At 38.2% G+C, this 22365-nt stretch overlaps 1 protein-coding gene across 1 annotated transcript; it reads right to left on the bottom strand.

Moving 5' to 3' along the window:
• Positions 1-861: 861 nt before the first annotated feature.
• CCT4 (chaperonin containing TCP1 subunit 4) lies at positions 862-15318 on the bottom strand. The gene is made up of 14 exons (XM_055400024.2): positions 15040-15318; positions 12537-12589; positions 11987-12076; positions 10992-11100; positions 10278-10420; positions 9055-9176; positions 8599-8731; positions 7004-7143; positions 5912-6008; positions 5719-5829; positions 5492-5622; positions 5088-5322; positions 3410-3523; positions 862-3204 (listed from the first exon to the last, which is right to left on the bottom strand). The coding sequence occupies exons 1-14, from the start codon at positions 15173-15175 to the stop codon at positions 3190-3192; spliced, it is 1629 nt and encodes a 542-aa protein (XP_055255999.1). The 5' UTR covers positions 15176-15318; the 3' UTR covers positions 862-3189.
• Between the last annotated feature and the right edge of the window lie 7047 nt (positions 15319-22365).

The following is a 22365-nucleotide window of genomic DNA, read 5'->3' as shown; positions in this document are numbered from 1 at the left end:
ATAAAATATTGGCTATATTCATGTACAATATCTCTTATTTTATACCTAATAATTTATATCTTACTTACCCACCCCTATATTGCCCTCCTTCCTTCTCTTGCCGCTGGTAGCCATTAGTTTACTCTAAATTTTTTGTGATACTCACTAGTTTGTTGTATTCCACATATAAGTGATATCATACAGTATTTGTCCCTTATTTCACTTAGCAAATGGTCAAGTAGTATCCCATTGTATATATAATACATCTTCTGTATCCATTCACACTACTGATGATTTTTTTGTTGAATGCCAGACACTGTGAATTTTATTATATCCTTTAAGAATTCTAGGCTTTGGTCAGATACAGATATGTTGCCTGGGATTGGTTTGATCCTTTAGAGAAATCTTGTGAAGAGACCAGATTGGTCTTTATGGCTAATTCAGTCTTACTATTAAGGCTGTAATGTTCTGAAGGCTCTACTCATTCCCTATTAAAAGGTTTCTCCAATCTAGTAAGAATCTAAACTATTCCAAGGCCACTGTAAATCCAGTCTATTACTTTTCACTGGTTTTTCTGTGGACTCTATAGTTTTACTCGACACAGAAATACTCAGCCAAAGACTCGACTACACCTCTACACATCTCTGTGAACTATTTCTGTAAAGCTTCATTTTCTAGTACTGTCCTACAACTTCTAGTCACTCAGTGTATCTGAACCTTTGATCCCTATCTTAATTCAGCAATACTGTTGGAAAAACTATTAATCTGTACCTTTAAAAAGCTCAATAAACTTAAAAAGGAATCCACATCTAAGATACATTATAGTCAAAACCATCAAAACACAAGAAATTTTAATGTGGGAAGTGAACAACTTCAGCAACATCCATGTTTCACGTTTATTTCAAGAAAAATGTGAATACACAAAAATGCATCCATCTGGATCAAACTGCCCCATGACATACGAAAGTTCACACACACCTCAAAAAACGGAGACATTAACCTTTATAAGCCAAACTCAACACATCTAGTGTTGAAACCTAGGTTTCATATAACCCTTCTACTACTTTGTGATGACATTAGTTCCAACAGCCACTTCAATTTTCTGGTGTTTTTTCAAGTGGCATATGTAAATATAATTCTTAATCACTTACTATTTGTGAAACTATTTGATCAGGTTCCTTTTGTATTGTTGATGAAGTCTTGGGGTTGTCTCCAACTACATTTCTTCTCTAAGCCCTGTGGTTTCTATTGCACAATTTTGCGTATGAAGATTTTTAAGGATACATCATATTATGGAACTGATTTCTATGGCAAAATGTCAATAATTGGAGGGTATATATAGGGTATTCATACTGTTCTGTGAACTGTTTTTTAATGAAAAGCCAGGGTGGGAACTCACCGGCTGTCAAGTGGTTAGGCCTCAGCGATTTCACTGCTATGGGCCTGAGTTCCCTGGTCAGGCAATTAAGATTCCACAATCCACGGGGTGTGGCCAAAAAAATAAAGAAAATGAGAGTGAAAAAATAAATAGTACTCAAGAGGAAAAAAGTATGCAAAACCTTTGTCTCATTAGGATAGTCATCCTTCCTATTTAAAAGTGTACCTCTTAAATATTTAACAGGATAATTTTCCTTTCATTGCTTTAGAATTATTTAACTGTATCAGATCACTATTTTTGAGTTTTGTCAATTGGCCTTTCAGTGACAAAGCACCACTGCTTCCCAAAACATTAACTTTATAAATTTTATAAACTTGTAAAACCCAATCAAACTCTAAATAGTGTCTTTACATCAAACTTACTAACATTTGTCTTGTTAGCATTCCTTTTACAAATTTTTAAACATATTTAGATACACAGGTATAGCCTAAGACACAGACACACATCAGAGTGCTGAATAACTCTTAAAAGTTCCAATATGAATAATTCTGGCTAAAGTATTTTGACTTAAAAGTTTTTACGTTATACATCAGTTTTATGGCAGCTATTCTTTTCAAACAGCAAGCTCCTAATACCCATTAAAAAGAGAAATAATTGCCGAATTATTAAATTCCAGACTATCCAAAGACTTCTCTGAATTTACCACTTACCAGACTAGTCATTTTAATAAACTACTGGATTTGTCAGATACATAGGAACTTCATACTGATTGGATGAATTTCCCAAAACTTTTAGGAGTCCCCCCTCCATCCACTGCTCTCATAATACTCTTTATATATAATACAAAAGATGGTGAAAAATCACGGATTATGTAAGGCTCAATTTGTGATCCACCTTAAATGTCTGGCCTTTATCCAAAGGCAATCAGAAGCCATGAAAGCGTTTATAAAGGAGTGCTTGACAAATTAAAAAAAGACCACTAAGCTATATATAGAATATGTGCAAAGTTGACTAGATGGTGACTAAAACAAGGACAGAACTAGTTGCATTTTATAGGACTTCTGGTGCAAGATTTAGATGTTTTAAACCACTGAGAAAAGACTTATTTATACAAACAAAATTTGCTACATATATGCATATTTTTATTTTTAGAAGGAATCCCAATTAACACAACAGTGGTTCTTAGAAAAAGGATGAGAAAGACTTTCATTTTTCACTCTTTCTGTACTGTTAACTTTTCATACATCATATATATTACTGAAAATGGGGGTTTATCAGGGTGATGAGCATATTGGGCCATTTTTCCTTCTCAATACTTCTATTAATACACACAAAACTGGAGACTTCCCTGGCAGTCCAGTGTTTAAGATTCTGTGCTGCCCATGCAGGGAGTGTGGGTTTGATCCCCGGTCTGGGAAGTAAGATCCCACATGCTACGCAGCCAAAAAAGAGAAAAACAACAAAAGACACAACCTAACACAAAACTTAAAAGTACACAGCATTAAGTCCTTAAGAATTTAACAGGCAAATGTTAATTCCTTTTTTTCCCTTCTCTCAGAGATTTCTCAAGTGAATCAGAAATAACAGAATGTTGGGATAGAGTGGAAATAATGCAGAATGGAGAGCAATAAATTAACCTGCTTTCTGAAACCACGTATTTAATATTTTCATTAAACTGTGTCAATACAATTTCAAGCAAATGCCAACTGAAAACCAGGCCCAGAAATTCATAAAAGAAACAATCTTCCAAACAACAAGGAATGCCAAGGTGCTCTTCCACTCCAGCTGCACCACTAGTGGCCATGATGGTGCCAGTCAGACAGTTAACCAGATTACCGAGTGTTTACCTGAAAAGAGAAAAATTTCAAAACCTGTAAGGACACAATTTTAAGGATGGAAGATGTTTAAGGTGGTTATCCAAACTGTTTTCACCCTGATGACTAGTTTTCACCCTGATGACTAGTAAACTAACATTTACTGCCCCCACCCCAACTCCTCAAAAATATGCCTTTCTGCCCTTGTAGGAAAAATTCACAACCTGTATATACTTACCACATCATCAATTTTCAGAATGCTCCGGACAGTTTCAGTTGCTAGAGTCAGTGCGCTGACTGAAACCAACAGAGGCTGGACAACGAGTTCCTCCAATATGTTGGAAATACCACCCTGCAAACCAGTACAAGTTGCTTTTAGTGTTTATAATGATACACATTACCAACTACACTGTTACCAGTAAACCTCAAAGCCTTTCAAACTTAAGTTTTCCTGTAGTCAAGAGTCAGATACTCTCTACTAAGCATTTCCTAAGTTATAGGCTGTTTCTCAACTAAAATCTGGAAAAACTGAATTAATGCTGGACTCTCCCAATCTGAACTCCAAAACAATTCCTTGTATCTTCTGTTTAAAAATTCCTGGCAAAAATTAAATAGATGATACAGTTATTAAAAATTATAAGATTTTTTTTGCTATATACCTGAAACTTGTTGAGTTGCTCAGTCTTGTCTGACTCTAGCCTGTCAGGCTTCTCTGTCCATGGGATTCTCCAGGCAAGAATACTGGAGTGGGTTGTCATTCCCTTCATCAGGGGATCTTCCCAACCCAGGGATCAAACCCACGTCTCCTGCATTGGCAGGCAGATTCTTTACCACTGAGCCACCAGGGAAGCCCTCAAAACTAACACTCTAAATCAACTATCTCAATTAAAGAAAAAAGTTACAAGATTTTAAACCATCTGATTCCTAATTCTGAATTTGGCCAAGTCTAGTCTACCTGGTCTTTACATCATTCTAACTTTCCACTTTTAGATTCTTACTGCCACTAATTCCCTCACCTTTATCCTATGATTACTGCTGATGGTCTTAATAGGCAATCCTGTCTCCATTCTTCCCTCCTTAAAATACTCTCTTCATCACCTTAGCCTCTTGGTTTAAACAAACACACACAAAAACTCCCAACTACTGGAATTTTTTAAAACAAATACCCAGCCACCCCACCCATTCATCAACAACTCAAGGGACTCTTCATTCTAGCTTTTATCCAATCTTTCTAATCTTAAAGTCCATTATATGATCAACACATCACCTCTGCTCTAGACAAAATGAATTAACTTTTTGGTCCCTCTTACCAAACCAAAGTTGCAGCTTCCTAAAACTTTCCCTAACTAGTTAGTGCTCTCGAATTCTACCCGCTTCTACCATTAAAAAAAAAAAAAAATCACCTTGTATTATTTTTTCCCATTACATGTTAACTGTCTTCTCAATAAAAGGAGACGTTAATAAAACAATACAACAGGAGAAATCACTACTGTTCTATGTGTTTACCCTATGTAACTACACCAGGCTGGTGCTCACAACAGCAGCAATGGTTAACTATACACCAGGAATCTTTGTTAAGAACTTTCTATTTAGTAATCCATTTAATCCTCACAGTACTATGAGGGAACTATAATAATCCCTGTTTTTACAACCAAGAAAACGGAAGCACAGATTTAAAGTTGTACAATCATAAAATGGCAGGGTTAGGGAACAAAATACTATTTCTCACTTAAGAAATCATCTTCATTTTCACACTTCATTTCACATCTTCATTAACTAATCTGCAGGTTTTGTATCCAAATTGAAAGTTACTCTATTTTTAATTACAAAGCCTTTCATTCCACAGACAATTATGAAGCTTTTAGTATTTTATATTAATCAACATTTTCTGCAGTAACTAAAGTTTAAATTACTACCTTTCGGACATTAATGCCTGTAGTTTTTTCTCCCTGGGCATGCCGGTTTCTTAGTTCCGTTACAGTAGAAATGGGATTCAGGCCAGCGTTTTCAGCTAGTGTAGATGGAATGACTTCCATAGCATCTGCAAAAGCACGAATGCAGTAGGATTCCATACCACTCAATGTTCGTGAGTATTCAGTTAACCGCAGGGCCAACTCTATTTCTGGAGCACCACCTCCTGCAATAAGAGCTCTGAAATTCACAAATGTATTTTTAGTTTATTTTATCCAACAGAAACAATAATTTGTTTAAAAACTTAATAATCTTTGAAGTATTAATAATACTAAAAATCCTTAAAATCTTAATAATCAAAATATGGAAGTTTTTATGATCAAAACATTACTTAGTAACTTAATATTACCTCTTCTTCACTAAACAGCGAATAACGCAAAGAGCATCATGGATGGAGCGCTCAGCTTCTTCAATCACCAATTTGTTAGAACCACGAACAACAATTGTAACTGTTTTTCCAGGGCTTGCACAGCCTGTAATCTTTAGTAAACAAACTGTGGAATTAGGTTATTTGAAGGATTAAAAAAAAAACAAACCCAAATCCCAAGCAAACAGAAACTTAATTTTAATAGTTACCTTGATCAGTTTGCCAGAACCATTTAAGCTGACCTCCTCAGCTAACTCGGCAGATCCCAGCATGTCAGCAGTGAACTGGTCAACATGAGCAACTGGTTTGGTTCCAATTGTCTGGGAATAACAGTCACATTCACAAACTCAGACGTCTGACTAGTGAACATTTTCACATACACAGATATTAAGAATATTTTACCTTACAAATGAATTCAATGTCTTCTCTTTCAATATCCTTTACCACCATAATCTTCATTTTGTTCAGGAAATGTAATGCAAGATCACTAAGAGCATCTCTAAAATACATAAACAGTGATTATGTCAATACTGGTTCAGAACAGAAATTTTGCTATTTCTTAGAGTTTTCTGTAATTTTACTATTGTTTAAATGGCCAATTATTTAATTATTTGTGAAAGGAGATGCTTTAAATAGCTTGACCAAGTTTCTGAGCTCAAAATTCTTAAATAAGATTTCTAAAGTATATTTAAAATATACCCCAATGACACTACTTGTAAAACACACAAAAGTAATTGTCATCATTCTTCTCATAGTTAACAATTGATACTTTATGAATTTAGAATTAAGTATGATGCTAAATTATGTTTAAGACCCCACAAATTTTCACTTTTATACAAACTATCTGGAATGACCCTTGCAACCCAACAACCCTCTGATACTGAAGGGTAGATATCAGTATCCTTGTTTTACAGATAAGTAAACTGAGTTTTGAGAGCAATTTAGTTGAGGTTATTAGCTATTATGTAAATTGAATTTAGAACCAGGTATTGCAACTCTTCAACAAGGTGTCTATATCAAGATATCCACAATACTTTCTGGCCTAACATAGAGTACACGAGAATGTGTCTACCTATTAGAAGAAAACACTGAAACATCAATTTCTTCAAGAAGGCATCAGTTCAAACTTTGGAGAACTCTTTCAATCCGTGGACTATCCAGTATTCCCCCCAAAAGAACTTCTAAAATTTCAAGGCAAACTATTGCATGGCCCTTTAAATAAATACCTCTAAAATTTTAGCTATATTAGGTACCTTTTTACTTGATAGTAAGGATCTTGGTTAAGACAGACATATATCCCACACTTAAATTATCGTAACAAGAAGGGAACTCACTTTAGATCATTTACCAGAATACAACAATGCCCTAAAATGCAGATCTGTTCCAGATTTCTAGTGGTTTAACCCACCCCTAATGCCTCTTAAAAAACTGCTAGAAGGGATCCAAAATCAATTATCTATCATTAAGAGGTGAACCAAATAAAATGCCCCATACCTTAGAATAGACTTCTGTATGAGAAGAACATTACATCCTGTTTTTTTAATTTGCTTCACTAAATTTAGAATATAAGCTCTCTCTTCTCTTAATACTCGATCCATTTGAACATAGTCAGAAACCACTATTTGATTGTCCATCTGTTCAGAAAAAGAACATATTAATAATTTGGATTTTAAGAGTTCTTAAGCAAAAAATGAGAATTTTAATGAAAATATTATGCACAGTATAAATCCAACGAAAATCACACCAAACTAGAGATTACATAAGACACACAGAAAGTCTAGAAAAGTGAATATACATGAAACGTAACTCAGGTTTTTTACTTTTATCTATACACCTTACTCGGAGAAGGCAATGACAACCCACTCCAGTCCTCTTGCCTGGAAAATCCCATGGGCGGAGGAGCCTGGTAGGCTGCAGTCCATGGGGTCACAAAGAGTCGGACACGACCGAGCGACTTCACTTTTCCTTTTCACTTTCACGCACTGGAGAAGGAAATGGCAACCCACTCCAGTGTTCTTGCCTGAAGAATCCCAGGGACGGGGGAGCCTGGTGGGCTGTCATCTATGGGGTCACAGAGTCGGACACGACTGAAGTGACTTAGCAGCAGCAGCATACACCTTATTGATATTTTTTACAATGTTTCGGAAATCATTAAATGTAAAAATGATCATCCTATTTCATGGATATGTCAATTCTCCTCATAAAAATTTACATGTTACTGAAATAACTTCAGTTGCATCCCTTTTACTCTAAGGTTAAAAAATATTGATAAGTGAAGTCCCTCAGTTGTGTCCGACTCTTTGTGACCCCATGGACTGTAGCCCACCAGGCTCCTCCGCCATCCATGGGATACTCCAGGCAAGAATACTGGAGTGGGTTGCCATTTCCTTCTCCAGGGGATCTTCTCGACCCAGGGATTGAACCCAGGTCTTCCGCAATGCAGGCAGACACTTTAACCTCTGAGCCACCAGGAAAGCTTAATATGCTGAAAGCAATTACTAAAGACAAGTACTATTATATTTAAGATCTATAAAAGAACACTGATTTTTATATGGGTTAAAATTTGGGAAACAAAACGACTCAACAGGAAACATATATGCTAATACAATATGAAATGAGAGCAAACCCGAATCAGGTGACAAAGATCAGCCACTCCTTTAGGGAATGACACTTATCACTAAGAGATATGGGAATACGTTCAATTTAAAAAAATCACCTTTTTGGAATAAAAACAATAAACTGGTTTAAAAGTTCCACTATGCAAACATAAAGACATAGAATCTGGAAATCCCTCTTACACTACCACCTTCACAAAGCCTAGTTTTACTGTTTCATACATATCCTTATGATTATGTGTTCATTTGAGAAGTCGGTAATGCTCAATGTCAATAAACAGCCAACTGAAATTAAATCTATCACATGTGGCATCCAATATTTTGTACTTTTGTCTTGATTTTATTATTTTAAAAACCTTGCTTTCTATCACTAGTATTAATATCAGCATTTTCTATTTTTATAATAATCAGCAAAAACCTTTTGTTATTAGGAAGTCAAACACCTAAGGAGTAATTTCATTTGGTTTTACTTACATCTGTTTTGGGAGCAGATAAGCAGAACTGAATAAGCCCAATCTTAGCCTTTTCAACTCTGGTTATGCCAGAATTTGCTACCTTTTGAGTAAGAACCAAACCTTCCACCAACTCACAGTCATCAATTGTCCCACTATGAAAAAAGAAAATGAAGAGTTAAGAGGGGAGGGAAATCTCCAAGTTTAACAGACTGAAAACAGATTAAAAATCATCAGTTTGATAAAATGTGCTTCAGCCTCACTCATATTTATTAATGGCCCATACCTGAACCTCTCTGATCACACCACCACTCTGCCATCACTAGGAAATATAAACTAATTCGAAATATATCAGCTGTCATGAAAACAAAACAACTTACGTGACTTTCATCTACATTTTTCATTTAACTATTTTTGAAACAGCTTATGTTTACTTTGAAAATTAATTTTTATTAAAGTTATAATTAGAGATGCTTACCCAAGCTTCTTAACTATTTTAATATCTCTAAGATCTACACTAGTAGCTGTGGCTGGGTCAATCACTTTCATCACTGCATCTACACTCATTGGAGAAAGGAGACTTGAATACTGAGACACAACCTAGTATTAAAAAGAAAAAAGAGTTAGTGTCATAAAATGTTCTAACAGAGAGAGTCCTAACTAATGATAAAAATATTCAGGAAGTAATCTCAATTACTTTTTTGGGGGGGTGGAAAACATAAAGGGTCAGACACAACTGAGGTGACTTAGCACACACATGGAATACATGTAAGAAAACATTACACATAAACCATCTTTTCCACTCAAGTTTGACTGTCACCATGTAAAAATAAATGTTTGTGTTCCTCTTTTATTAATAGTCAGGACTGACTAGGTTACTAGTAATTCAACAGGAAATCCAAAAGAACAATTTTATGCTGAGTTTTCATATTTAAAATGAATTTATCATCAGATGTTATATATGTGCACCCCAATTGCTGAGGGGCTGATAAAAATAGGTAATGGTTAGAACATATTGAGCATGAATTTTATGTCATGCAGTAGCTTTTACACTTTACATTCATATACTCAATCTTCCAATGAAAAACCTAAAACATACAGCTTAATTAAGTGGAGCTGGCACTGAACCCAAGCAGTCTAGGCTCTATGACCAATGCTTATAACCATTATGATATTCTGTCTAAATTAGTTCTGGGGATATTTATCAACACTATTACTTAATATCACTAATACGATCTAGATTTCCACTTAACATTCAAATAATACTGATGAAAAGGAAAAAAAAAGGAGTGGGCATGTGACACACAACGTAACAGAGAATAGGTGACACGAGCTTCTGAGAAACTGAAAATAACATTAATGATTTTTATTTGATAAAATAATATAGCAACATGGTTAAGAGATGGACCATGATGGGTAGCCCTATCTGGGGTTCAAGTCTCATCTCTACCTCTCATTAGTGGGTCTTGGATAAGTTATTTAACTTCACTTTCTTTTCCCATCTGTAAAATCAATTTACCTAAAAGCCCTGATGTGAGTTAATTTTACTTGAACTAATTCAGTTATGCAAATTAGTTTAGTTACCCACTCTTGAGAGTTAATATTTATGAACTATACAGCATCAAAAACCACAAAATAAGAGCTGCAGTTCCTGATGAACTTAACTGTACTTTTACAATGATCTCATTGTGTTTGTCTCACCTTTGAGTTCAATGAAGTGGCCGCACTATTTAATAAAGTTTCTCTGTCACTCAGTTCCACAGGTCGAGACATGTCAGTCAAGATTTCAATGCCCTTTTCCAAAGCTTTCTGGAATGACTCAGAAATGATGGTGGGATGAATCCCTGTCATTTGTGAAAGGGTAGTTAATAACAGATAAACTTCATACTTGACATGACTTAAAACTTCTTTGTTCATTACAACATCAAAGCAGTCAAATTTTAATTAATAATGGTTTGAATAACTTTAACTGCTAATATGTCTAATAATTTATTTCTATTTAATTTGAAATAAGCTATATATTATGTGATACTTAAGACTAAAACCATTTTTTACAAAGATTCTATAAATCTACATAATAACAAGTGACTGAAGAATCACAGCTACATATGTACTAAAACAAGAAACCTTACTTTCTCTCCTAAATCACAATTCTCATCTATAGCCTGTTAGTAACACCACCAACCACTCATTTTTTAAAAGCAAAATCTTATGAAGTTCCATACAAAACGAAAGCAGGAGAGCCAGGGGTGAGATGGGGTGGGGGGAGACCCAGAAGCAAAAAAAAAAAAAAAAAAATTTTTAATCCACATGATAAACACAGCAAAATTAGCTGTTTCAAATTAAACTGCTAATCTCACATTACTTAATAACTTTTGCCTTTATTCAGATAAAGATGTCGTATGTCCTACCCACCTTTCTGAAGAAGCTTGGTACAGGAATCCAAGAGAGAGCCAGCAATAATGACCACTGATGTGGTGCCATCTCCTGCTTCTATATCCTGAGCCTTGGACAGCTCCACCAGCTGGGTGAACGGAACATGTCAAGTTGCTCAGTAAGAACTGGTTCATGAGAACCCAGTAACATCTAACTCTACAATATCAATGACATTCACCATCATGTTCACTTATAGACCTTGATAATCAGCACTGTAAGAGTCAATATACTTTTCTTCTGATTTTTTACCCACCTTGGTTTCATTTAAAATGATGACCTATATATCTGTGGCATGCAAAATTCTACTTACAAGCAGCTATATTATGATTTACAGTTCAGACTACGGGTTGTTTTTTCTTCCCATTATTTAAAAGAACTAGGGGCACTCTGTAGATTCAGAAACAAGTGCAGGATTCAGATGAGAGGAGACTGTTAGTTTGAAATCCCTGGCCAAGTTTATGTAAACTGACCCTGCATGAAGCACAACCTGACATTTTTAGTCACCTTTACCTAATCAAAAGGGATTTTTTTAACAGGAATTTCTTTTTGCTGATATTTTGACTCCTCACTTGACACTAGAATCACCATTATCATTTGTAGTTGAATTAAAAATTGTTTTAAAAAATAAATATCAGGCAAAGTTTAAACAAGATTTATTTGCAAACAATTAAAATTCTACTTTTAGCTAATACCCACTGAACTAATAAATGGTACAATTTTTTTCTCTCTTCCTTATATGTGCGGCATGTTGTTGTGGAAAAGGAGAATCATGTTTTATTATGATTTTCAATGAAGAACATAATGCTAGGCATACAACATATCCTAAAAATATGCCTGATTAGCATAAAAAGGAAAAACTTTCACCATGTTTAAACTTACCATGTGATCAAATAAAACAAATTTAACTGTTTACAGAATATCAAATAACACACTTGAAGAAAATCAAAAAACTCTCACCTAAAAATTACACTTACCATTCTGGCTGCTGGATGTAACACCTGCATTTGTTTCAGAATGGTGGCACCATCATTTGTAATGGTCACATCACCTTTTCCATCTTGAATCTGCAAAGTATAGTTTTTTAAAGGTTGTATTTCAAAAAAATTTTTTCTTTATCCAGTATTAATGTGAAACCCTAAAAGCTCGACTAATTTTAATACCTATTGTACTGAAGTTAACTTATGTTTCCATAATGCTTAATTTCAAATTGTTTTCCCTTACCCTGGTGTAATGATTAAGAACATGCAGTAATAGTCCAAGTTTACAAGTGAAATACCTGGGTTTTTTCCTACTTAAAAGTGAAGGAACTAAGACACTAAAAAATGGATACAAAAGATATTATAAAGAATCATCATAAAATATGAATTATAACTAGGTCCCGTTCATCCCAAAGTAATCTATCCCTTTCTGAACTCTCAAAGCCTTTCTAACACTTTACTTTTTAAACAGCACATCTTAACCCTCTATAAAGCTTGCAGTAGGCACAGTAGTACTCAGTAAGTAATGAATGATTGAGCCTTTTACCATTTTATCCATTCCTTTTGGTCCGAGACTTGTTCTAATAGCATCAGCAACAGCTGTAAATAGAAAAAAAGAGAAAGAAACCAAGACTCTTTAAAAAGCAAAGCATTTCTTCCACCCGCAAATAATCATTTTGTCCTTATTAGTATACGGTGCATAACAATTCAGTTTGCTAAAGAAAATTCTATACCTTATACTGAACACAGAAATAATTATTTTACTCCTTAATTGTATGACATTTCACTTTTTGTTGCTGAAGTCACTATACGTAGCATTTGTACCCTGCACATGGTAGAATAAATTTTGAAGTCACCTAATTTTCCTATAAATATCAATATAACTTAACTCATTTGCTGTGAATGAGGACTGCATTAGTTTCCTCATTCTCTGAAACAAAACAAGCAGCAATAACAGGATAAGCTAGATCTTCTAGCACATTCTACAGCCCTATTTGCTTTTGTATATTCCACAACTAGAATAATGCTTTCAGTGGGTTGTGGTAACAATACATAATCTTGAAAAGCATAAGAAAAAAATTTGGTATAGTTTAAAAAATTATACTCTACTTATTTCATAATTGGGGGCTGCTTTTCCTAATTATTCAGCCATCATCAATTACCCTTTCAGGTGATTTTAGTGGACCCACATGGCAACGATTCTACAAGCAGAGCAATTCACTTTAAGAACACCCTTACAGTCTTCTACAGGAAGCCTCTAGATAGGCACACTATTCAAAAAATAAAATTTTGCTGATTACCTCCTCAAAAGTGTTTGAAGTTTAACATACTATGTAGTACACAGTATTATCTGTTAAATGACTTGTGCTGAATAGTACTAGAACTACCACAACTTCGTGTGTGTTTTCTGACATGGTCAACAACAAAAAAAAAACCTGGCTCCATGAATTACACTAAAGATGCTTCTGGCAACAGCTTGTTTCCACCAGTCTGTAGGGTTCTGTCTGACTTGGACAGTCTAGTAGTGCTCCTTTGTTCCAGGAGCTCTCCTCACTTAAGATGGAAGGGTCAGGTTTACAAGTGGCCTTTTCTTTCTATATGCATTCCTCTCTTTTCCAATTTCAATTCTCTGGGCAGGGATGTTTCCAAATTTGCCGAAGTAAACATCCCATCTTGTTCTCGTTTGTTGAAAATCTACCATATTCTATAGCTTTTCCGGCCCCCCAACATGGCACCAGAGTTTATCTAACACCTCGTTTCTAAATCTAAGCTTCAATTATGCTCTCAAGATAACTATCAAACAACTTTCATTTCCGGGTAAAGACTCTCTCGAACTTCCAAACGACTCCTAAATTTACCATTTAGTCATTCTGACATCCTCAACTCATTTAAGCCTGAACCAGAACCTATTCTCTCTTCTTCCACCATCCTTCCTTCAGTGAACCTGGTTTTCCCCTGCAGTAGCATCACCATACCCTCAGTCCCCTGGACAGATAACCTCAAATATCTGTAAGGCTGTACTCTATGTATACATATATATATATAATATACACACACCTGGCTCCTCATACACTTTCTTATTTAAGACTGACAGCACCCCTCCAAGGTAGCTATTATCTCATTATACTGAAAACCAATCTGTAGCTGCGGGAGTCGTGTTAAACCCTTTCCAGAACAACAACAAAGGACACCAGGCCTTTAAGATCTGGCCCCACCCTACCTTTCCGATCTCACCTCTCCTTTCTTCAGGCACTTGATGCTCTAACCCAAATGAAATACTCTCTGTACTCAAACACATAACGGGCAAGAACTCTAAGCCTCTGTTCTCACTTTTGCTTCTAGACACTTCTAATTCAACCCGACGTCTCTTAACCCTCACTACTTTTTTTTTTAAGCGAGATTTCCATCTTCAATTTTATAGGGTAGAAAACCTTGGTTAAAAAAAAAACCACCACCTTGGTTAAAGGTCACAAAGCCATGAAGTAACGTAACTGAACAAAACCCAGGACTTCTTGAATTCCACCAAAAGCCAAACTTTTCTCCATTTGCTTGGCTGTACGTGCAGAGAGGACATCAAGGCACAACGCAGCCTCATAATTACTCTCAAACAAGGTGGGTCGGTCGGCTTCCCTTCCCCCAATACAATGGACCCCGCCCCAATTTAAGGCGCTAAGAGTTTACCCGAATAGCTGCACCCAGAAAAATATTTCCCTATTTTAATAATAATAAAAAAAAAAGACTTAAAAGTATTATGCAAACATTCTACCAGTAGACCGCTGCATGAGGGCCCCGGCTGCTTTCAGGTATGATGAAAGCAGCACGCTGCGGGAAGGAAAATTATGGGCGTCTAAGACGCAGAATGGGGGCCAGTCCAAAGGCTTCCATACTCGGGGTCGGGAATAACGGCGAACATGAAGGAGGAACCCTGCACTGAGTTTATTATATGAGAGGCCCAAAGCGGATTATCCGAACGAACAGCCCACCCAAGGCTGGGAGTGACAGTGCACAGTCAGGCCCGGAGGGCCGCGGCTCATGCCGGTCAGCGATACCTTTGGCTGCGGAGATGTTGCTGAAGCGGATCTGGGCCGGTTTATCGCGGTCCTGATAGGCGCTCTTCCCGCGGCCGCCGGCAGCCCCGACAGCCCCGGCGGGCGGCCCGGTCCGGGGGGCTACGTTCTCGGGCATGGCAACCTTGGATGGGTCTGCGTAAGCTTGGGAAGGACGGATGGACGCGGATTGCGGCTGACCAGGGACCAACCGTAAGCGCCCACCGCCTTCACGAAGCTTCCAGAAAGCGGCGCCGGCGCCGAGAGGAGGAGGAGCCGGGGAAGGGGTCCTTCCTGGAGGCGCGGCGCCGCCGTGACGTCGCAGGCTGCCCGCCGCGCGCCGGGTGAGGGAGCCAGTACCGAGGAGCTGGGGGCTGGCCGGGGTCCTTTGGGCCGGGGGCGCGCTGAGCGAGCTCGGGGGAGGCAGGAAGGCCCACCTGCGATTGTAAAGGCTGGTGTCGGGACACCTTGCTGCTAAGTCACTTCAGTCGTGTCCGACTCTGTGTGACCCCATAGTCGGGACACCTTTCTACCCACTAACCGTTCCTCGGGCCTGAGGACCCCTCTGTTAAATGCAGTTGGAGGTATCACTCCCGGGTGGGTGGGGTTTTTGCCGGCGGTTGCTAAGTCACTTCAGTCGTGTCCAACTCTGTGCGACTCCATAGACAGCAGCCCACGAGGCTCCCCCGTACCTGGGATCCTCCAGCAAGAACACTGGCGTGGGTTGCCATTTCCTTCTGCAGTGCATGAAAGTGAAAAGTGAAAGTGAAGTCGCTCAGTCGTGTCTGACTGACTGAGCGACCCCATGGACTGCAGCCCAGCAGGCTCCTCCATCCATGGGATTTTCCAGGCAAGAGTACTGGAGTGGGTTGCCATTGCCGGCGGTAGACTTGTATTTTTGGAAAAGGAAATGGCGACCCAATCCTGTATTCTTACCTGGAGAAAATCCATGGACAGAGGAGCCTGGTGGGTTACAGTCCATGGGGTCGCAGAGTCGGACACGACTGAGCACAGACCTGTATTTTATTCAGTTTTATTCGTTTTGAAAGCGAGTCGGAAAAGAGATCTGGCAGTTCAGTTCAGTCGCTCAGTCGTGTCTGACGCTTTGGGACCCCATGGACTGCAGCACGCCAGGCTTCCCTGTCCATCACCAGCTCCCGGAGTTTACTCAAATTCAGTCCCATTGAGTCGGTGATGCCTTCCAACCGTCTCATCTTCTGTCGTCCCCTTCTTCCGTCTTCAATCTTTGCTGATCTCGGGGAGTCCAAGGGACTCGCTAGAGTCTTTGCCAACAGCACAATTCAAAGGCATAAATTCTTCGGCGCTCAGTTTTCTCTATAGTCCAACTCTCACATCCATACATAACTACTGGAAAAACCATAGCTTTGAAGAGAGGGACCTTTGTTGGCAAAGTAATGTCTCTACTTTTTAATATGCTGTCTAGGTTGGTAATAACTTTTCTTCCAGGAAACAAGCATCTTTTAATGTCATGGCTGCAGTCACCATCTACAGTGATTTTGGAGTCCCCCAAAATAAAATTTTGTCACTCTTTCCGTTGTTTCCCCATCTATTTGCCATGAAGTGATTGGACCAGATGCCATGATCTTAGTTTTCTGAATGTTGAGTTCTAAGCAAACATTTTCACTCTGCTCTTTCACTTTCACCAAGAGGCTCTTTAGTTCTTTGCTTTCTGCCATGAGGATGGTGTCATCTGCATATCTGAGGTCATTGATATTTCACCCAGCAATCTTGATTCCAACTTATGCTTCATCCAGCCCAGCATGTCACATAATGCACTCTGCACGCAAGTAAAACAAGGGTGACGATATACAGCCTTGAGGTACTCTTTTCCCGATTTGAAACCAGTCTGTTGTACCATATCCGGTTCTAACTGTTGATACATGACCTGTATACAGATTTCTCAGGAGGTAGGTCAGGTGGTCTGGTATTCCCATCTCGTGAAGAATTTTCCACAATTTGTTGTGATCCATTCAGTGAAAGGCTTTGGTGTAATCAATAAAGCAGAAGTTTTTCTGGCCCTCTCTTGCTTTTTCAATGATCCAGCAGATGTTGGCAATTTGATCTCTGGTTCCTCTGCCTTTTCTAAATCTAGCTTGAACATATGGAAGTTCACGGTTCACGTACTGTTGAAGCATGGCTTGGAGAATCTTGAGCATTACTCTACTAGCATATGAGATGAGTACAATTATACAGTAGTTTGAGCATTCCTTGGCATTGCCCTTCTTTGGGATTAGAATGAAAACTGACCTTTTCCTGTCCTGTGGCCATTGCTGAGTTTTCCAAATTTGCTAGCATATTGAGTGCAGCACTTTCACAGCATCATCTTTTAGGATTTGAAATAGCTCAACTGGAATTCCATCACCTCCACTAGCTTTGTTTGTAGTGATGGTTCCTAAGGCCCACTTGACTTCTCATTCCAGAATGTCTGGCTCTAGGTGAGTGATCACACCATAGTGGTTATCAGGATCATGAAGATTTTTTTGTGTGTGTGGTTCTTCTGTGTATTTTCCCCACCTCTTCTTTATAGCTTCTGCTTCTGTTAGTTCCATAGTGTTTCTGTCCTTTATTGTGGCCATTTTTGCTTGAAATGTTCCCTTGATATTACTAATTTTCTTGAAGCGATCTCTAGTCTTTCCCAGTCTATTGTTTTCCTCTATTTCTTTGAATTGATCACTGAGGAAGGCTTTCTTATCTCTCCTTGCTATTCTTCAGTGTATGTATAACATAATCCATGTAGCTTTTAAATCCCTTAAAGATTGAAGGCAGGAGAAGAGGACACAAAGGACAAGATGGTTGGATGGCATCACTGACTGGATGGGCCTGATTTTGAGCAAGCTCTGGGAGTTGGTGATGGACAGGGAAGCCTGGCATGCTGCAGTCCATGGGGTTACAAAGAGTTGAACACAACTGAGTGACTGAACAGCAGCACCCCTGTCTTTCCTCTCTTCCCAGCCCCTTTCCCTCTCTTCACAGGTAACCACTAGTTTTTTTTTTTTTCCCTCCTATATTTATGAGTCTGTTTCTGTTTCATTATATTCATTCACCAGTTTTATTTTTTAGGGTCCCTCATGTAAGTGATAACATATAGTATTTATCTTTCTCTGACTAATTTCACTTAGCATGATATTTTCTGGATCCATCCATATTGTTGCAAATGAGGGAATTTCATTCTTCCTATGGCTGAGTAGGATTCTGATGTGTATATGTACCACCTTTTCTTAATCCTTTTATCTGTTGATGGACACTTAGGTTGCTTCCATATCTTGACTGTTGTAAATAATGCTACTATAAACATTGAGGTCCTTATATCTTTTGGAGTTAGTGTTTTCAGTTTTTTCAGATATATACTGAGGAATGGAATTGCTGGCTCATTCGGTAGTTCTATTTTTTCATTTTTTGAGAATCTTCCATGCTGTTTTCAACAGTGGCTATACCAGTTTACCTTCTCAGCAATATTTTTGCCAATGTTTGTTATTTGTGTTCTTTTTGCTGCTAGCATTCTGACAGGTTTGGGGTGATAGCTCGTTGTGGTTTTGGTTGGCATATCTGATGATCAGTGTGCCTTTCTCTGATGATTAGTCACTCAGTAGTGTCCAGCTACTAGCAGCAGCAGTAGCAGCAGTGTCCCAACTCTTTGTGATCTCATGGACTGTAGCCTGCCAGGCTCCTCTGTCCATGGAATTCTCTAGACAAGAATACTGGAGTGGGTTGCTATTTTCTTCTTTAGGGGATCTTTCTGACCCAGGGATTGAACCCAGGTTTCCTGCATTGCAGGCAGACTCTTTACCATCTGAGACACCAGAAGGCCCCTACGATGTTGAACATCTTTTCTTGTGCTTGTTGATCATTTGTATGTCTTTTTTGAAAGAATGTCTAGTCAGGTCTTCTGCCCATTTTTTAGCTGGGTTCCTTTTTTAAAAAAATTACTGAGTTGTACGAGCTGTTTATATGTTTTGAATATTAACCCCATATTGGTCATGTAATTTCCAAATATTTTCTCCCATTCAGTAGATTGTCGATTTCCTTTGCGTGCAAAAACTTTTTTAAAAAAATTAATTTTAAAAAATTGTTAATTTTAATTTTTTTTGGTTGCATTCGATCTTTGTTGCTGTGCATGTGCTTTCTCTAGTTCCAGAGAGCAGGGGATACTCTTCCTTGCGGTGTGTGGAAATCTAACTGCAGTGGCTTCTTTTGTTGTGAAGCGCAGGCTCTAGGCACATGGGGTTCAGGAGTTGCAACACTCAGGCTCAGTAGGTGCTTGCTGGCTCTAGGGCCTGGGCTCAGAAGTTGTGGCACACAGGCTTAGTTGCTCCTTGGACTGTGGAATCTTCCAGGACCAGAGATCGAACCCATATCTCCAGCATTGGTAGGCGAATTCTTATCCGCTGTACTACCAGGCAGTCATGTACAAAAGCTTTTAAGTTTAATTAAGTCCCATTTGGTGTTCTGTGTTTTTATTTCACTGTTGTTGCCTTGTGACTGCTTTTCTTTGATTAGATGTTGGAGTTGATTGTTCTATATTGATTGATACTAGGTAGCAGTTAGAGATTTAAATACACAACTGGTTAAATGCCAAAGAATCTGAAAATTTTTGGACCTGTGATTGCCTGCCAAGTCAGGACTGCCTGTGCAGTTAGTCCAGTGCCCTTGTTTTACAGTAGCTTCTCCTGCATAACATAGCCACTGACTCTTTGGAAGCCAGAACATTTTAGTAACAACCAATTATTAGCTCAGTTATGTGCTAATGTGCTAGTTGCAGTGCTAAACCCTTTACACATTTCATCTCATGTAATACTGTCAACAGTCCTATGAAGTAAGTGCTTTTATCTTTTTTTGGTAGGAGACAAGGGAATGAAGCACAAAGAGACCTGAATCCCAAGGTAAACCTGTAAATAAATGGAAGCAGTATTCCAATAGAGCAAATTCAGAGATCATAAGCTATAATGCTGGGCTTTTTTTACTTCTATATTTTAGATTGGAGGCTTATGCAGGTGAAGTTCTTTCAATATTTATTCACAAATAATTTCTTAGCATCCACAAAATGATGGTAACCTGAGATAGATACAGTAATAATTTTTTGTAGTTCTTAATCCTGTGATCCTTAGGAGCTTTTACTCTCACTTGGGAAACTGGCCCTAGAAGATGAAACTTCTTAGGTGTTCCATGATCTATAAGTCTAGGGTTGATTTCTCTTCAAAGGATCAGATTATGTCTGTGTAGCCTCAAACATTGGAGAAGGCAATGGCAACCCACTCCAGTGTTCTTGCTGGAAAATCCCATGGACGGAGGAACATGGTAGGCTGCAGTCTATGGGGTCACTAAGAGTCGGACATGACTGAGTGACTTCACTTTCACTTTTCACTTTCATGCACTGGAGAAGGAAATGGCAACCCACTCCGGTATTCTTGCCCGGAGAATCCCAGGGACAGGGGAGCCTGGTGGGCTGCCGTCTCTGGGGTCGCACAGAGTCGGACACAACTGATGCTTTGATAGGCAGCAGACACTAGGCAGAAAATGAGATAGGCTGAATCTGAGTCTAATCAAATTCCTAGATCTAACTACAAATTTACAGATTCGTAGGACACACAAGGACAGGAGAATATATTTTTAAAAACTGATACCATGCGGATGTAGTCAATAAAATCTAGATTTATTTAATGAGAAACTCATTAGGACAAATGACCTACAAATAAATTACAAGAAAATAAAGCCCAATGAAGCTGGAAGGGGAACCTATAGATAATCTCATTTGACTGGCTAATCCACTACTTAAATATTCAGACAAACTGTTAAAAAATATGACGTTTGTAAGACAAATGGGAATTTAAATACTGATTGATATTCCTTCATTATTAAGAAAGCGTTTTTCTTTTAATGTGGAAAATGGAATAATGTATTTTTTTTTAAGAACCTATATTTTTTAGATAAGCATACTGAAATATTTACGGATAAACTGTTATGTCTGGCATTTTCCAAATGAAAGAGGAGGGTCAAGTGGATGGGAGTAGAAAGGAAACAAGATAGGCGATTTGTTTGTTGAAGTTGGTGATGGGGACATTGGAGCTCATTATACAAATGTTTTTGCTTTGTATGTGTTTGAAATTTTCCATGAGAAATGTTTTTTAAAAATTTGGATACTAAGAAAGAAAACAAGACTAGATTTCTCCAGGTATGTCCCTTCTTTCCAAAATCAATCCCATTTAAAATCTTTGAGTCTGAATTTGAATTAAAATATTCTAAAATGCAGAATAAGAGTTTTGTTTTATGGTAATTTCATTCCAAATGCTTGCTATGGTAGTTATCTTGATTAGCACAGCCCACTAAAGGGTAAAATAACACACCAGCTACATGGAGATGTAGCCCGCAAATAAACAAGCCCCTTTATGCTCTGAACCATCATCTACTCTGTCACCAAGGTACTGTATTTTGGGGTAGTGTGTCCTGAATCCTATTGTTACACTCTGGGGTTCCTAGTGTTCCTCAGCACACCACTCTGTTTCATGATTCCCCATATAAGGACATGCTATTTCATCTGCAGCATACCTGGCTATTCACATTAAGCCTTTCTTTGACCTATTCCGAATTAGTGATTTTTTCTTTCTCTCACCACCAATTCTGATAGCTACTTCTAGGTACTAGGTAGTAACAACCCTTAGTTTATTACATTTTTTTTTTTGTTCATCGCATTTTAATAATTTATTGATGTAAAGGAGGAAAAAATAATTTTCCCCTCCCGCTCTTCTGTTCTGGCTGGGACACCTGTAACAAAAGACAGGTTAATGAGAAAAACAAACAGGTTTACTAACATGTATGCCTCATATACCTGGAGAAGAAAATGGCAACCCACTCCAGTATTCTGGCCTGGAGAATTTCATGCAGAGGAGACTGGGAGGCTATAGTCCATGGAGTCTCATAGAGTTGGACATGACTGAGCGACTGACACACACACACACCCCTTATATGTGGAATTTCCCTGGTGGCTAAGCAGTAAGGAGTGCATCTGCAATGCAGGAGATGCAGGAGACATGGGTTTGATCCCTGGGTCAAGAAGATCCCCTGGAGGAGGAAATGGCAACCTATTCCAGTATTCTTGCCTGTAAAATCCCATGGACAGAGGAGCTTGGTGGGCTACAATCCATAGGGTTGCAAAGAGTCAACACGACTGAGCAACTGAGCACGGTACATGCCTCATATATGCATGTGCCATACCCGGGAAAAATTAGCAACTTAAAGCAGTGGCTTAGAACTCCTGTTTATATACCATCTTCAGCCAAAGACAAAAAAAAGGACCATGTCCAGAATCTCATT

Source organism: Moschus berezovskii, chromosome 11, assembly GCF_049115385.1.
Source record: "Moschus berezovskii isolate FMDL1 chromosome 11, NW_MosBer_1.0, whole genome shotgun sequence".
NCBI classification, from domain to species: domain Eukaryota; kingdom Metazoa; phylum Chordata; class Mammalia; order Artiodactyla; family Moschidae; genus Moschus; species Moschus berezovskii.
Note: the sequence above shows the minus strand (reverse complement) of the source record. Positions and strands in the feature narration are given on the sequence as shown.

What these genes read in the sequence shown, in the direction of transcription:
- CCT4 (XM_055400024.2), bottom strand. Translation starts at nt 15,175, where the DNA reads ATGCCCGAGAACGTAGCCCCCCGGACCGGGCCGCCCGCCGGGGCTGTC. An exon ending in CGCTGTTTAGTGAAGAAGAG is followed by an intron (nt 5,323 to 5,491) that starts GTAATATTAAGT and finishes TGTGAATTTCAG; the next exon opens with AGCTCTTATTGCAGGAGGTG. An exon ending in CAGGCATTAATGTCCGAAAG is followed by an intron (nt 3,524 to 5,087) that starts GTAGTAATTTAA and finishes ACTGGTTTGCAG; the next exon opens with GGTGGTATTTCCAACATATT.